This window comes from Carcharhinus amblyrhynchos, chromosome 3 (assembly GCF_965287045.1).
Source record: "Carcharhinus amblyrhynchos chromosome 3, sCarAmb.v2.hapA, whole genome shotgun sequence".
NCBI classification, from domain to species: Eukaryota; Metazoa; Chordata; class Chondrichthyes; order Carcharhiniformes; family Carcharhinidae; genus Carcharhinus; species Carcharhinus amblyrhynchos.
Genome location: NC_137326.1, coordinates 58,674,571 through 58,691,518, shown reverse-complemented (window position 1 = coordinate 58,691,518; position 16,948 = coordinate 58,674,571). Strand labels below are relative to the sequence as shown.

General features: G+C 42.1%; 1 protein-coding gene across 1 annotated transcript in view; it reads right to left on the bottom strand.

Moving 5' to 3' along the window:
* dnah1 (dynein, axonemal, heavy chain 1) overlaps positions 1–16,948 on the bottom strand; it is a 537,372-nt gene that overhangs the window by 334,492 nt on the left and 185,932 nt on the right. The window contains exon 22 of the mRNA XM_080184401.1: positions 6,297–6,509. Within this exon, the coding sequence (XP_080040527.1) occupies positions 6,297–6,509 (213 nt within the window). The remainder of the gene's footprint in view (positions 1–6,296; positions 6,510–16,948) is intronic.

The following is a 16,948-nucleotide window of genomic DNA, read 5'->3' as shown; positions in this document are numbered from 1 at the left end:
AGGCAGGGTATGGAGCGTAAGGCTCCATTCACTCTTATTCAAGTTAAGCTTGTACTCCGAATTACGACCAAATCTCTCCAGTATAGTTAAGACTTCGGGAATCGAGTTGGACAGGTAGCTGGCATACAACAGTAGGTTGTCTGCATACAATGATACTCTATGATCAATTCCCTCCCAACCAATCCCCACCACTCATTTACTGTTGTGAAAAGCTGCAGCAAGGGGTTCAAAAGCAATGGCAAATAATAGGGGGGGAAAGGTGGCATTCTTGCCTGGTACCCCAGGACAAAGGGAAAATAGCTGAATGCACATCATTTGTCCGGACCAAGGCTACAGGGACAGAGTACAGCATTTTGATTCAGGAGATGAGTTTTGGGCCTAACCTCCCGAGAGCATAAAATAAATAATCCCATGCCACCTGATCAAACACTTTTTCAGCGTCCAACGAGATTAACATCTCTGGTAGCTTGGAGGTGGCAGGCACATACATAATGTTAAACACCTGCTGAATATTCAAGTACATATGTCTGGTCAGGTGAGATGATAAGAGGGTAGAATGTCCTCCAGGTGAATGGCCAGAATCTTAGCAATCAGTTTCAGATCCACATTCAGCAATGAGATTGGTCTATAAGAGCAGCAGATTTGTGGGTCCTTATTCATCTTAAGGATAAGTAAAATTGTCGCTTGCTTCAAAGTCTGCAGGAGAGCGCGGTTCTCATATGATTCATTGATCCTGCGCAGTAGCAGGGGAGCCAACCTATCCATAAATATTTTGTAGAATTCGATGGGGTACCCATGTTGTCCTGGACATTTCCCACTCAGCATAGTTCTGGCCGCCCTAACAATTTCTTCAACGTCGATTGGTTTCTCCAGTGCCGCGCCTCTCCCCTGTCCATCACGGGGAGATTCAGTGCCCCAAAGAACTCCTGAAAGTCCGCCTCTACAGAGGGTTGAGTAAAAGTCCCTAAACAGTTAATTTATTCATTGTAGGTCAGTAGAGACCCCACTCAGGGTCTGATTTATGGTATTAAGACTTTTGGCGCAGCTGATAAGCTAGTAGCTTGCTTGCCTTGTCCCCATGCTCATTGTGTGCATACTTCAATTTGAACAGCATCTCTTCCACTTGATGTGAAGACAAGGTCTCAAACTCCGCCTGTAGTAGTAAACTTTCCTTATATACCTCTGCGGACGGGCCCACAGTGTACGCGGCATCAACTTGGGCGATACGCCCCAGTAATCGATAACCTCCTCCCTCCCTGCTTCACCTCATGTGCTGAATAAGATATGATCTGGCCCCTTAAATAAGCCTTCAATGTCTCCCATAAGGTAGCTGCCGAGACTTCCGGAGCATCATTAAACTCTAAGAAATCATTGATCTGGTTAACAGAAATCTAACAAAATCACCAAGCTGTATGGGATTAAATCACCAAGCTGTATGGGAGCCCACTCTTCTTCCCACTACCAAGAACATTGTCAAGGGAGCATGGGCCAAGACTACAATAGTTTCATAGGAGCACAAGCGCACAGCCAGAAGCAACTTATTATCTACCAAAAAGTAATCAATATGTGAATACATTCCGTTGACAGGTGAAAAAAAAATTGGGTTAAGAAACTTCTATGGGTCCGACGTTCCGTGAGAAATTTCTGCCGACTTGGAAGTTTCAGCGGTCCTGGGGGAGGCGCGCGGTCCAGGGCAGGATTCAACTAACAGTTGAAATATCCACCCAGTATCAAATGATGTGAATTCAAATATGGAAGTAGCATGAGAAACAGCTGGAAAAAGTTTTCACAGTCCCAGTTTGGGGCGTACACATGGGCTAACATCAGGGGCACTCCATCTAGTTTACCCGTGACAATGATGTATCGGCCATTTGAGTCAGAAATGACATTGGCTATGATCAAGGGTAAAGACTTATGGATGTGGGTTACCGCCTCCCGCACCTTAGTGTGAAAAGTTGAGTGAAAACATTGACCCCCCCCCCATCCTCTGCAGAGCCTAAAATAGTCCACTGGCCTAAGGTGGGTCTCTTGGAGGAATGCAATTTGAGTACCCAGTTGTCAAAGGTGTTGAAATATCTTACTGCGCTTAACCAGATGATTTAATTCCCTTACATTCCAGCTTGTGAACTTGATCGTTCCAAGATCGGTGTGTAAGAGCCTCCTAGCCTCCATCCCACATTCCTAACAGTAGCCTGGTATCCCTCCTCACTGGGGAGTCTCCCCTCAACTGCTGATATCAGCAGATGCCACACCTGAGGGGCCCCCCAGTAATGGGGAACGAACCACAAGAGAGGGTGCACTTGAAAGAGGCCAAACCACACCCACAGGGAAAAATATATATTGCAAAGACACAAAAACACCCACTCAGGCCAAATCCTCCCTGCCCCCTGCAAACGCCCTCCTAAACAATGCGTCTGTGCCTCCAATACCTCCTTATCACAGCGCCTTCACAGCACTCTGCATGAGACACGATTTCCACCTCCATTCCCATCACGGTCACAGGCGCTATAACCTGAGAAGTCTGTAGAAATACCAAACACTTAACACGTAACTTAAAAGTCACAATGTGAAGTTGTAAGAATGAAGTAGCAGCATGATGGGAAAATTGGTCAAGTATTTGGCGCTCGTAGTGCCAAATGTTGAAGTGGAAATTTTCCTCATTCTTGACTGTGGTAGAAAGGTTCAACAAGGTTTGTTCCAACAAAATAACTTGTCTTTATTTCCGAAAGACTGCATGCAGTATTGGCAAAAACTTGAGTTCAAAGAGCCGTCGTTACAACTTGCTAATTCTTCCTCAAGTCCACCCTTACATAAAGAATCAACTCAGTATTTATACATAATCATTATCAGTTTGCATGACCAGAGCTTATTCATGAATTCGATCAGTAACAGCATCATAAGCAATGTCATAAATCATGGTACGACCTGCAGACCTCCTAGAACTCTTTGTCTCATCAGTCATACCTTTATCTTGTCCTTTGATAGAACAGAGGAAGGTTGATGACTCCTTCATCCCTGACCTTATCTTGTTATATTCATACAGGTCTAGTTCATGTGAAGTCAGCCTTATCAGGTCTTACTGAGGTTAGGCACAGCTTAACCTTCTCTGGTCTTATTCACGTTTTAAGTTATGCGGGGTCAGTCTTATTAAGTCTTACAGGGGTCTGGCATTTTGGAATAGCTTGATCAGCTTTTCTTATCTTGTACCAAATACTTGACCAATTTTCCCATCATGCCACTACTTCATTCGTACAACTTCACAACAAGGCCATTGCTCTTTCCTGGCCGACAATTCAATTCAGGTATAGCATGCAGGTTCATGAGAAAACATATCAATTTATGTCTGCCGATTCAAAGGTCTGCTCAACAAATTTCATCGCCGCCACCAGATCCATGGACTTGTGCTCGGTTCCATTGTTGAGAGCAATCCTCAAGCAGGCTGAAAGCAAAACCCAAACCTGATCCCAGTACCATCGTGCAGAAATCATTTGACAACAGTGAAGGCCGCCCTTCTCCTTGCCACCACCGGGATAAAATCTGGAAATATCAACAGCTTATTTTCCTGGTACCTCAGAATGGTAGCCTGTGCTGCTTGCCACACGATTCTGTCTCATGCTGAGGTGTAAAGTGCTCGTGCAATAATGGGTCGAGGACCTTCTCCTGTAACACTCCGTGTGTGCGATCCAGAAGTGGCTCATCCTCAAGTTTCAGCGCATTCTTCAATAGCCAGGTGACAAAGTCTGTGATATTTGGGCCCTCAATTCCCTCCAGAAGGCCAATCAGGCATATGTTATTTCATTTTTGGGGTTCTTCCATCTCATCACATTTCTCCTGTAGGGATTTAACCTCAGATGTCAAATGAGTCACTTGGCTCCTCAGCTCGGAGATAATGTTTCCACTAAATGCCTCCGAGTACTCAAGCTCCTTCAAGTGGTTCTCATGGGCGACAATGACACCTTGGAGAGATTTAACAGATGATCCGAGCTCCTCTCTCAGCTCGTCTATCTTGCCCTGCAACTCAATGACCCACCGCTCCAACTTACTATCCAATCTTTGCATGGCCTCCATAACTGCTTCCCCTGTCCTTTCGCTCAGCGTGCTCTGTTCAGAGATCCCTCCAGGAAACCATGGTGGGGACCTCCCCATCTGCCCCTGTGGTCCCACTCTTCGATTTTGGTTTGCCTCCTGCCATTTTGCCAGTGGTAGCACCTGTGGGTCATTTCCTCCAGTCCGGAGTGCTATTTCTTGGTCCACATATCAAGCTGTCTCGCTGTTCAATCTACCAGAGTTCTTACATGGAGCGCTTTTCACCTTACTTCACACTTAACTGGGTGAACAGAAGCAGCAAAGGATTCTTAGCCGAACTGCAAGCTGCAACTCTTCTCCCTTACTTTAGTTCTTTCTTGGATGGGTGAAAAAAGAAACGGCACAGTGTCCCCAGGTTGATCTGACAGTCACAGTTCCCTGGGCTGCCCCCCTCACCCTATACCAATTCACACTTGACCAAGTGAAAAAAACTACAAGATGGTTCCAAGCTGAACAGCAAGCTCCAACATGCCCCTCATAGAGCTCTAGCTGCAAAAAAAAATCCAAAAGTAGAAATAGCAGCTTGCAATTTGTAGCACGACCTCAGTGGCTCCTGCTTCCCACTTTAATTCACCCTTTCTTAGGTGAAAAAAGGACAGAGAGTTTGCAGGCAGAGCTGCAATCCACAGCCCTTCCCCTGATGAGCACACACAGTGAATTCCAACCGGAAGGAATCTAAAAGTAACTCTTTCCAGCTAGACTTTCGAAGTTCTCTCTTTGCAACTGCCCTTTAGATATGTTTAAAGCTTGCTTGATGTACATTAACCTCTCTCCAGACCACAACAAAAAGCCGGATTTCAAGAAGGATCTTGCCACCTGTGGATCATGCTTCCTCACACACCAGCACCATCTTTGATTCTGTCCAGTTTCCAAATTCTAAATTAAAACACAGGGACGCTTATATAACTTTTGTAACAATATAATGCAGACTTAAATAGTTAGAATATTGCAAATTGAAATATATAAACACAAGCATGCCACACACGAAGTTATAATAATATTATGCAGATTTATATAGTAGTTTCACAAATATAGAACAAATAACAAAACCTATTTATACATTAATATTCATTTTCAATCATTAAAAATATATTTTTTAAATGAGCCAAATGAATTAACTACTTAAAATAAATAGTTAAAAGAAAATATAAAAAAGCTTTATCAGACCTTTTATAGCAGCAGAGAAGTCCTTCTCTGTTTTCAATGTAAAACTGTTCATTCCAAACTGAACCTCTATCAGCATCCCCAGTCTGGCTGAATCATAAGGGGCGTGGTTTGGATGCTCCTACAACTCGCTGGGGTCCGTGGAGATGGTTTCGCTGAAGACAAAAGGCTGCTGCTCACATTGGGAGTTCTGCCACAATTTGCAGGACAGGTAAGCACCCAAAAATTATTTTCTTTCTGGCAAATGATAGCTGTCTGCCAGCAATCAGACGTTATGGGTCATTATCCCAAGGAATACACTTTCCTGAAGTGTTTGAACTAGCCAAGTTACACAAGGATCAATGTTGCATTAGGGAGACTCGTAAAAGTAGGGTTAAACACTGCTTAAAATATACAGCAAAATCCAAACACACTTCAATTGAAATTTATTCCAGACATTAACATCCACCTTGTTATACATGAATATACCTTTTTACTGGGATTAGTTGTCATGACAAAGTTGTTAAAAAAAGTTTAAAAAATATTTCTTTCACTTTATGTGTATTACATACACATTAAATATATTTTTAGCTGCCTCTATTCACTGCAGCTAGACCAAAATATAACAGTGCAAATAGATAAGGGCAAAAAGTCACCGAACAACAGTTCAAGTGATGGAAGTTTTGGCACAACTGCAGCTCAGCACTTCAACATTGACAGCTTTCAGAATCTCAATCAGAGATTCAAAATTGGTGTTTGTTCAGCACACACGCGCATGCTGTGGCACTTCTGTGTTGTCCCCGCACACATTTGCAGGCACAATCGGCTTAACCCAGCATTCAGGCCAGAAATTAGGGGCCAATGTAATACTTACCCATGCAGCCACAATTGGAACTGCTCAATTCATTCAAATACATACCGCCAATTTTGAATTAATAACTTTCATATAAGATATGGAAGACCAGATTTACCTGCATTCTTTTTTCTATTGATAATAATTTATATGGTTTCTGATATATGAACTTAAAAATCTGCATATTGCCTAGAAATCCTTGCAGGAGTCTCACCTGGGTCATGCGCAGTTTGTTTTCCCAACCGCTGATCCTTGCCTCATATGCCTTCTTGAAGGGTGAGAAGGACATGCTCTGTGTCATGACAATATGATCATCCAGTAACTGAGAAGCTTCATCTGGACTTTTCAAAATAAACGTTCCTGTTTCTTTATATGGCATCACATCAAAATTAATATTTTCCCATTCACCCTCCATCTTATCAAGAGCCTATAAGTAAAAGAAAATCTAACATTAGCACTGGAGATCCGTTTAGTTGACAAAAACGTTTGTAATTTAACATTTGAAAACTTCTTATTGCTCTAAAATATGAATATGTATCAGAGGCCTCTTAGAACTATAGAATATCTGCATTAGAGAGTTATCTTATATACAGTGCAATCTTCATTTTGTTTTGAATGTGAGTTAATCTGCACATAGTAATGGATATTCAGTGATGCAATATTATAGTGCCTCCACAACTTTGACGATCAACTTGATGATGAGGTCCCAGAGGATTAAAGGATAGCCAATGTTGTGCCGTTATTTTAGAAGATTTATTCTAGCAAGGTTAACCCAGGTTATTATGGGCTAGTGAGCTTGACTTCAGTGATAATGAAACTGTTGAAGAACATTCTTAGAAATAGGATCTATACACATTTAGAACTGAATGGTCTTGTTAGCAACAACAGCATGGCTTTGTACGTGGGAGGTCATGTCTCACTAATTTAATTGAGATTTTTGAGGAGATGACAAAAATGGTTGACAAGGGAAGGACTGTGAATGTTCTACACATGGACTTTAGTAAGGCATTTGACAAGGTCCTTCATGGCAGGTTGGTGCAAAAGATGAAATCTTACAGGATCAGGGGTGAACTAGCTAAATGGATTCAGAACTGGCTTGGCCATAGAAGACAGAGTGTAACAGAGGAAGGATGTTTTTCTGAATGGAGGTCTATAACTAGTGGTGTTCTGCAGGGATCAGTGCTGGGACCTCTGCTGTTTGTGATATATATAAATGACATGGAAGAAAACATTGGTCTGATTAACAAGTTTGTGGATGATATTAAGATTGGCAGAGTTGCGGATAGTAATGAAGATTGTCAGAGGATACAGCAGGAAATAGACAGGCTGGAAAATTGGGCTGAGAAATGGCAAATGAAATTTAATCTGGACAAATGCAATGTGATATGTTTTGGTAGATCCAATTCAGGTGGGAGCTACAAAATAAATGGCAGAACAATGAGGAGCATAGAGATCTGGGAGTACAGGTCCACAGATCCTTAAAAGTGGCTGCACAGGTGGAAAAGGTGGTGAAGAAACCATATGGCATGCTTGCCTTCATTGGACGGGGCATCAAGTATAAAAGTTGGTAAATTATGTTACAGTTGTATAAAACGTTGGTTCGGCCACATTTGGAATACTGTGTCCAATTCTGACCACCACACTATCAGAAGGATGTGGGAGCTTTGGGGAGAGTGCAGAGAAGGTTTACCAGGATGTTATGGAGGGTATTAGCCATGACGAGAGATTGAATAAACTGGGGTTGTTCTCCCTGGAAAGATGAAGGCTGAGAGGCAACCTGATAGAACTTAAAAAATTATGAGAGATATAGATAGGTTGAACAGTTGGAAGCTTTTTCCCAGGGCAGAAATGACAATTACAAGGAGGCACAAGTTCACGATAAGGGGGGAACGGTTCAGCGGAGATGTGCGGGAGAAGTTTTTTTACACAGAGGGTGGTGGGGGCCTGGAATGCACTGTCAAGTGAGGTGGTTGAGGCAGATACGTTAGCCACATTTAAGACTTATCCTGATTGGCATATGAACAAATGGGGAGTAGAGGGATATAAGTGGCTCGTCTAGATAGGATAATGCGATCAGGGCAGGCTTGGAGAGCTGAAGGGTCAGTTCCTGTGCTATACTGTTCTTCATTCTATCATCTTGTACACAAGACATGATTCTGTCTCTTCCTTTAGTTATGTAACTTCCTCCAGTTCTTTTGTAACCAGCTTCTCTATTCCAATGGATTTTAGCACACATGTCTAAAAATGACAATGACAGTTCTGTTGATTAACTGTGACTTGCATCTAGAACTAAGGTACTGCAACCATATCCCCTTTGCAGAAAGATCACATGTTTGTGACAAGATTACAGTTTAGATCTTATATCACCATAGTGTCCACAAAGTGTTATGTCATTTTGTGGATATTGTATCTAAATTTACAGCAATCAGAAAAAGTTCCAGTCCTAAATGTGCAGTTAAGATGAGGTCATGTTCAGTGCATCTTGTCCATTGTCCTGGACAGCATGCATTGAATCCTGGGAGCAGTCATAATGCCTTTATCTGCACCAGTCCACTGTACCATCAATACTGAGCCACCATGAGAAACCAGATAATAGCTATTGGGTGACAAGGACTGTCTGCTGTCCACTTGCCTCATAACTCTGGAGTGCAATTAACATGCATATGGGCACCATGTGTACAATGACAACCACACTGTCACACAAAAATGTCAGTAAGAGACCACTGAGGTTCTTAAGCAATGCTACCTCTGTCTCAACTATTCTGAAGGGCCAAGATTTGCCATGGTCTAGAGCTTCTTGCATAATATCAGTGTCATCCTTGCCACATAGTATTTGGTGGGTATCTGAGAAGGGGGAGGAGGAGGAAAGGATGAAATAACCACCACATCACTTTTTTGGCTGGGTTGTCCATGATTGGCTCATCCAACTGTAGTATCAGTGAACTCAGGTAACAGCAAAGACCCAAGCAGAATGAGGAAAAGATTGCCAGTTTGTTCTTCATGAGCCACTACTACTTCCAAAACATAGTTGTTCAGCAGTCCTGATAATGCGTCAGAAGACAGACTGTTGGACTGTTGTGAAACCTTGCAAGTCCCTTTGAATGCTTGTATCTGCAGCCATAACAATGGGTGGTCTGCAACTGAGCTTGCATATCTTCAGTTGTCACTATAGCACACAGAGATGTTGACAGTTTTTTGCTCATGCTCTGATTATTAAAGTTTATTTTACAATATATGAGTGCCACAGGCTGCCCATCCCTAATTGCCTTTCAGAATGTAATGTTGAGCCACCTTCTTAAACCACTGCAATTGGCACTCCCACAGTGCTGTTTGGAAGAGAGTTCCGGGATGTTGCCCCAGCTACAGTGAAGGAAAGGAGGTAATTCAGGATGATGTGTGGGTTGCTGGGAAACTTGTAGGTATTGGAGTTCTGATGCATCTTCTGCCCTTGTCTTTCCAGCTGGTAAAAATCACAGATTTGGAAGATACTGTTGAGGGAGCCTCGGTAAGTTGCTGCAGTGCATTTCGTAGATGATGATGGAAGCATTCCAGTTCAGCACAGGCTTAACACACCAATGATTAAGAATCATCCTCTGTTTCGCTGAAGACATCAACATGGCTGGATCCACAAGTGTGAAAATCAAGTGGGCCACCACTTCCAAACTGGACCACAAGGCTTTCCCATGCAATACTGTACTCCTTGGCAGTGACCACAGGCTCTCTGACAGGTCTGCTATATGCAGTAAGCATTTGTGTGTTTGGATCTAGGCTTTATCTATAAGTTACACCATCTGACAACTCTGCGACAGAACTTGTGTACAACTTTACCTGCTAGCAAACTTTCCACCTGCCTTGGCTGGAGGCATCTCATGCCTGCTAATTCAACACGCAAACCCTATCCATAAAATACATACTGTCGTCAGAACATAAACTGGTGATTACAAGTGTGAGATTGTTACGATCCCCAGAAAGACCAATAACTTTTAACAGAAGATTTGAATTTGTAGTAACTGACGCAAAAGACCATAAGCAAAGATTTCACTTTTCTGACTTTTACTGTAATGAACTTTGCAAAGTAATAACAACTAAACATTACTTAGTTGGCAACTAATAACTAAATTAAAGAAAATACTCCCTTAACTTCCTAACATGATCAAAATTCCCATGCTGTATATATACATTACACTACTCTCTACAGAATTTAGTTTTTACAGGAACTAGTTCAAAGTTACTCCCAGCTTCTATCGGGCTCATTTCTCCCCAGTTCAATGCTGTGTAACATTCAATGTCCATTGGAAATCCTTTCCCTCAATCTTCTGATAATCCCTGAAATTTGCTTCTAGAAGCAAGACTCGTTTTGATGATTCCATTTCTTGCCCATTCCAGGGTGAATCTTCTTGTGTTCTTAAACGTTTATTGGTCCCATCTCTTTGAGCAGAGAATGTGCTCCAACCTGCAATCTGCCTGGTGGCTAACACAGAATAGCATTTTTACCCCTGCTGTTCATAGTAGTTGCTGGTTCCCTGTCACTCGAGTGAGACTGGAAATCCCACCTGAGGCCAATGGACATTTCCACTCACCCGCTCCAATTCCATGGTGTTTGGGTGGTAGAATTCCTGCAAGTAAGTCTGCGAAAGGAAGAACATCTGATTTTCTTTTTGTGCTCAGGTATTAAATATATCACTTGGCTTTCAATAGGACTTGACCTGGGCCCTAGTATCAATTTGTCGCCAAGTAGAACAAGCTGGAGTCACATGCTCCATTTTACCTTGAATTAAAACAGGCATTTTAAAACATGACAATCTTATAAAACCTTGCATTCATAACAGATTGAATGGTAGTGTTTTGTCATCATCAGCATCTTCTTCCTCTTCCATTTTATGCTCTTGCTCCTCTATCTTGACAAGATTATAGTTCTTGGGGCATAAGACACAAAGTTTGTGGTGAGGGTATGGTAGGGTGGGGAATTAAAAGGTGCACATTTCGACCATTTTCAATTTGTATGTCAGAAGAGATTGTAGGAAATGTGAAACATGAGGAAGAGGATTAGGTATAAGAGATGAAAGAGCGTACTGCATTCTATTTTGATGATATGTTTACCAAGCTGCAAGATATGGCTGTGAGGTTTCCAGTAATATTAAGCATGAAAGGATAAAGTGAGGGTGTGACTTGTGGTTGACAGAGATTGTGTGTAGGTGAGTAAAGGTTGGGTTATGAATTAAGTAATATGTGAAACTAATAGTTCACTTGTAGGGATATGGCATTTGAAGATGCAATAACATTGAACTTTCTTGTTAGGTTACTGAACTTGTGGCATTCAGGTCCTTGGGCTATATAACTGGCATTGACCATGTTGGCTATTAGTTCCAAATACGTTGAGGTATCTGCCTCGATGGCTTCCTGATTCCTTGCAGAGTGAGGACTTTTCCCCTCATGTCCACCTCCTGCACGAAGTCCACCAGTGCCGCATCAAATAAACCTGGTTCTCTGCCTTATTGTGCCATAATTTAATTTCTCCTTCTCATTCTGTCGTTAGTTACAGTATCTGCATGTTAAGTAGTGGAGGTGAGCTATAAGCAGTGCTTGTTTCATAAGAACCTGGCCACCTGCTGGGAAATATGATGCTGAGGAGATCATTTAGTGCTGACTGCACAGCACAATCTGGGTAATGAACTGACGGACGAAGTTAACATGCCACCCATATTAGAAGGAATAGCTGGGTTAAAAGAGCCACCATGTTTACTCTAATAGTGCTGGACTTGTGATTCAAGGTAGCAAGGTTTATAAAGGCAACATAACATCACAGAGGAAGATCACAACCCCCAACATCATTTACACCTAAATGATGTAGGAATCAGCTTTTATCCTTCTAGGAGATTTTGGGTAGATTTTCCAGCTGCACTTGCCCCAAGATTGGTTAATCCTGCCCAAGGTCAACGGACCCTTCCAATGGTTTCCCCCCTCCCCCAACCTCCCCACTACGATATCCATGGCGGGCGAGATGGGAAAATTCCATACATTATTCCACATTCAGTGGAAACAGGTGGCATAGTGGTTAGCAGTGTTGCCTCACAGTGCCAGGGACCTGGGTTCAATTCACGGTCTTGGCTTACTGTCTGTGTGGAGTTTGCATATTCTCCCCATGTCTGCGTGGGTTGCCCTCAGGTAATCTGGTTTCCTTCCTCAGTCCAAAGATGTGCAGGTTAGGTGGATTGGCCATGCTAAATTGACCCTAGTTTCAGGGAAATTAGCAGGGTAAAAATGAGGGGCTATGGGAAATAGCCAGGGTGGGATTGTGGTTGGTGCAGACTCATGGGCCAAATGTCCTCCATCTGTACTGTAGGGATTCTATTCTATTCAAATATTCACTTGTGTGACATTGTGATTATCTTTCACAACTAATTTATTGACTTTGAGGCTGTAGATTTCATTATGATAGATTTTTCTTCCATTCTTTGTAGCATCGCCTAACAACATATACTGCTTATTGAAGTACATTGATTTAAACTTTAGTTAGACTCTGATTCTATCTCTTACTAGAATGTCAATTGCCTCCAAGCACCTAAGGTGTCATTCAGACAGGATGGCTCTCATCCACCTCCTCTATTTGATTTATTTTCAACTCCTTTAAACTTAGATTTCTAGGACTTGGAGAATGAAACATCAAGAAATGTTAGAAAAACACCCCAAAGGAGGAACTGAAGACTCCAATATTTACAGAGATGTAACTAAATAAAGATGTTGAAAGAGTGAAACCCTTGACATGAGGTACGGTAACTCTCAAGCGCAATCTTTCTGATCGTGATTAACTTAGATGCCTGAACACATTCAGGTGGCTACAAAGAGATAAAGGTGGGCTGCAACAGGTTTTGGTGTGTAGCATTATCTCTTAGCATTGGTGTTCAATTTTAGAGGAATAGAATTGAATAGTTCACATTAAACATATAGGGAAACTCGGTCACTGTTCTGATCTACATATTATAAAGAGGATATAGATGCTGTAGAAGAGACGTACAAGGATGCTACCAGGATTGACAAGTTAGAACTATTAGGAAAAACTGAAGAGGTTGGGGCCTCTTTCTCTATAAAACAGAAGGCTGAGGGTTGAACTAATAGAGATCTTTAAAATTGTGAATGGGTTTGATAGGGTAATTATGGTAAGGAACATATTTTTGCTTGTTGGGAGTCAAGGCAATAAATATAAAATAGTGACTAAAATAGAAAATTCAGAAGAAATTTATTTACCCAGAGAATGGTTGGAATGCAGAACTTGTTACCACATAGAGTACTTGAGACAAATGGCATAGATCAATGGTTTCCAATCTGTGGTCCACAGAAATAATATACATTTATGTGTACCTCGTATAGACAAATGCTTTCTTAAGACATAAAGTTATACAAAAGTGAGGTGAAAAAAAAGTTGCAAAAGTATTCAGCGTATTTGGTACTCTGTGACACGGAGAGAGCCTCAAAGATTCAATCACTGAATAAGTTAAGCAGGATAAATAGTAAGGCCTTCTACTGCAGACTTAAGAAATACAATAAGAATTATGAAAGACCAGAATGAGCTTGATCTTGATAAGTGCTGCAGTGCCATTGTGCCCAGGCCTCATTAGATTGCTTATCCATATGCTTCACCTGGTTGGGAGCTACAAATCCCACTTCCTGCGTTCTCACACATGGAGGTGGTTCCTCTGGTTGCTGTCTCCCGGAGTCTGAGGGACGTGAGCAAACTGAAACCACACTATCTGATTCAAAGGGATGAATAATAAATGGATGGAAGGTGTGTTGAGCTGCACTGTAGCACCAGACAACCAGTTTTGTGATTTGAGTTGTGCTGCCAGTGGGATCTTGCACAGCGCAGAGGATGCAACTGCAAAGAGATTTGATCTGATCAAAGAAATTGTTCCTGAAATTTTGATTTGATTTATTATTGTCACATGTATTAGCGTACAATGAAAAGTATTGTTTCTTGCGCACTATACAGGCAAAACATACCATTCATAGAGAAGGAAATGAGAGAGTGCAGAATGTAGTGTTACAGTCATAGCTAGGATGTAGAGAAAGATAAACTTAATGCAAGGTAAGTCCATTCAAAAGTCGGACAGCAGGGAAGAAGCTGTTCTTGAGTCAGTTGGTATGTGACCTCAGGAAGAAGGTGGAAGAGAGAATGTCCGGGGTGCGTGGGGTCCTTAATTATGCTGGTGGCTTTGCCAAGGCAGCGGGAAGTGTAGACAGAATCAATGGATGGGAGGCTGGTTGAAGATGGCTGATTGGTAAGATGGTTGAAGATGCATCAGTGGCCACCAAGTCCCAGAGACAGATAGACTTCCCTATCTATTACATTCAATGAGTATACAGGTAAATAATGAGTCAAAACAGTTCAACTTCCTCAGCATTGTTGATCACTAATCTGATCAAAATGTGGAGAGGCAAATAGGCATGAGGAATCTACATAATGAAGATCTCCAAGGGGATCTGTGGGCAGCATGGTGGCACAATGGTTAGCACTGCTGTCTCATAGTGCCAGGGACCTGGGTTCAATTCCAGCCTTGGGTGACTGTCTGTGTGGGGTTGGCACATTTTCTCCGTGTCTGAGTGGATTCCCTCCGGATGCTCCAGTTTCCTCCCACAGTCCAAAGGTGAACAGGTTAGGTGGATTGGTCAGGCTAAATTGTCTCTTTGCGTCCTGAGATGTGTAGGTAAGGGAGAATTAGTGGGGTAACAATGTGGGGTCATGGGGATAGGGTGGACTGGGATAAGATGCTCTGTTGGACAGTTGGTGCAGACTTGATGGACTGAATGGCCTCCTTCTGCACTGTAAGGATTCTATGATCATTAGGGATTCTATGAACAGGAATGTTGATTTAAATGACAGGTCATTTTCCAACTTTCATCAGGAGGAAGTCACCTCAAGAAAATATAGAGACAAACCACCCAACGTGGACCCTTTGCTCGATTTCTTAGCAGCACAAATTGAATGAGAATCTCTATTGAAAGATCAAAAGAGGATCAGCTGCAAACAGGTCCAGAAATACCCACAGCAGCCACAACTCCAAAGAGTTTTGGTCAACAAATTCCACCCCCAACAGAAACTACATCTGGTCAACTGACTCATCATTGTTCAGAGTTTGCAGACAGTGATGAAAGGACCCGACAGAGTTCAGCATCAATCCATTCAAAATTATGAACTCTGGGCAGTTGAACAGTGATTCCCATTTTGCAGGTGACCATAAGCAATGATTTAATTGCAGAATCAGTGAGTTTTGCGGGACAAAATAGAAGTGATGATTAAGAAAATAGAGATGTAGGCCAAACAAATTAGAACTTGTCTGCTAATCTGTCAGATATGTTTGGCTATGGCAGAAATACAGCTTCCAAACAGTGTGAAACATGACATCAGAGAGCACCTGCAAAGTTCGAAAACACAGTTATGCGAGTGCTGTAAGTTCAATTGGATATGAAACCTCTTTGCAAAATTTGATGATGATGTCCATGCAAGCCTGATCACAAGAATGCAAGTATATAAGGGAGAACTGAATAGAAGATTATGCTGTTAGGGTTTGATGAAATAGGATGGGATAATGCTTTTGAGCGGATATATATTCGCATGGAGCTGTATACCACATAGACTGAATACCATGTTTTTGTGTTATAAAAATAGCATAATTGTAAAAACCTGCAAGGAATACAGCTTTGTTAACCACCAAGAAATTTAGGGTGAGACTTTCTGCAATAGCAGTAAAGGTTGATGTCGGGCAGGAAAAACAGCATTTAGCTTCCCTTCCCTCTGCAAGGTCCTTTCTAAGAAGGTCATTTGTCCAGCAGCAGAAACCATTCTCAAGAACAGTGCTTTTCATACTTGACAATCAAACCGCACTCCCCCAACCCATCTCCTTCCAGTTTAATCCAGGTTAAGCGCTGGTCTCTCCCAAGGAGTCAAGCCCTGGTCTCTCCCAAGTCTTACCTTGACATCCTTGAATCTCACCCAGTTACCCTCGGAGTCTCACCCCAGGTACTCTCTGAGTCTAATCTGCAAGTCTTACCTTATACCCCCTGGGTAATAATGCCTGGTGGTCCTGAGTCAAGCCTGCTGTCCTTCAATGTAAATGTAAAACCTTGTTTTTACATCACATGCTATGGACTTTTCTTTTGATCGAGCGTACACTCCCAGTTTAGAGGTCCAATAATAGGATGCAAATTATATTCCAGTGACGTTCCAGTGAGGTTCCCAACATTTAATGGTGGGAAATGCAGACCACCACCAGCAGGGAAAAGGTACGATCACATCATGCTTTCATGTCGATACGAAACACGATACTTTCCACTCCCACCTCCAAACCCACCCGACGCAAATTGGAATGGAAAATGCTAGCCTTGCTCTTTACCAAACAGCACCAGCAACAAATCTACAGACTGTGTGCCAATTAAGGCAAACAACTCCTAATAGCGACTTTGTCATCCATAAGGGTAACTCCTGACAGCCTCTAGGAGAGGGAAGATAATACCAATCCCCAACATCACAATAGATACTGATTACTTGGTACTGTCCAATTTCAAAGAAGCTGCTCCTTCTTTGACAGCTCAGTACAGCTTGGCATTGGAAATATCTGGAAACTTATCTTTATTTTAGTAGAGGGCAACCAAGATCGCCACCCACCCTAGAACAATACTGTTAACAAAGCAGTCGAAATCCCTCAATTACCAGATATGTTCTGTCCCATACTTACAATACAAAAATTACATTCATTCATTTGCCATAACTAGTTGGTAGTGAAACTGTTACACATGATACAAATATATGAGGCTGATGGGCAGAAAAAGACCAACTGGGGCTATCAAACTTACTCCACATACCATGATGTC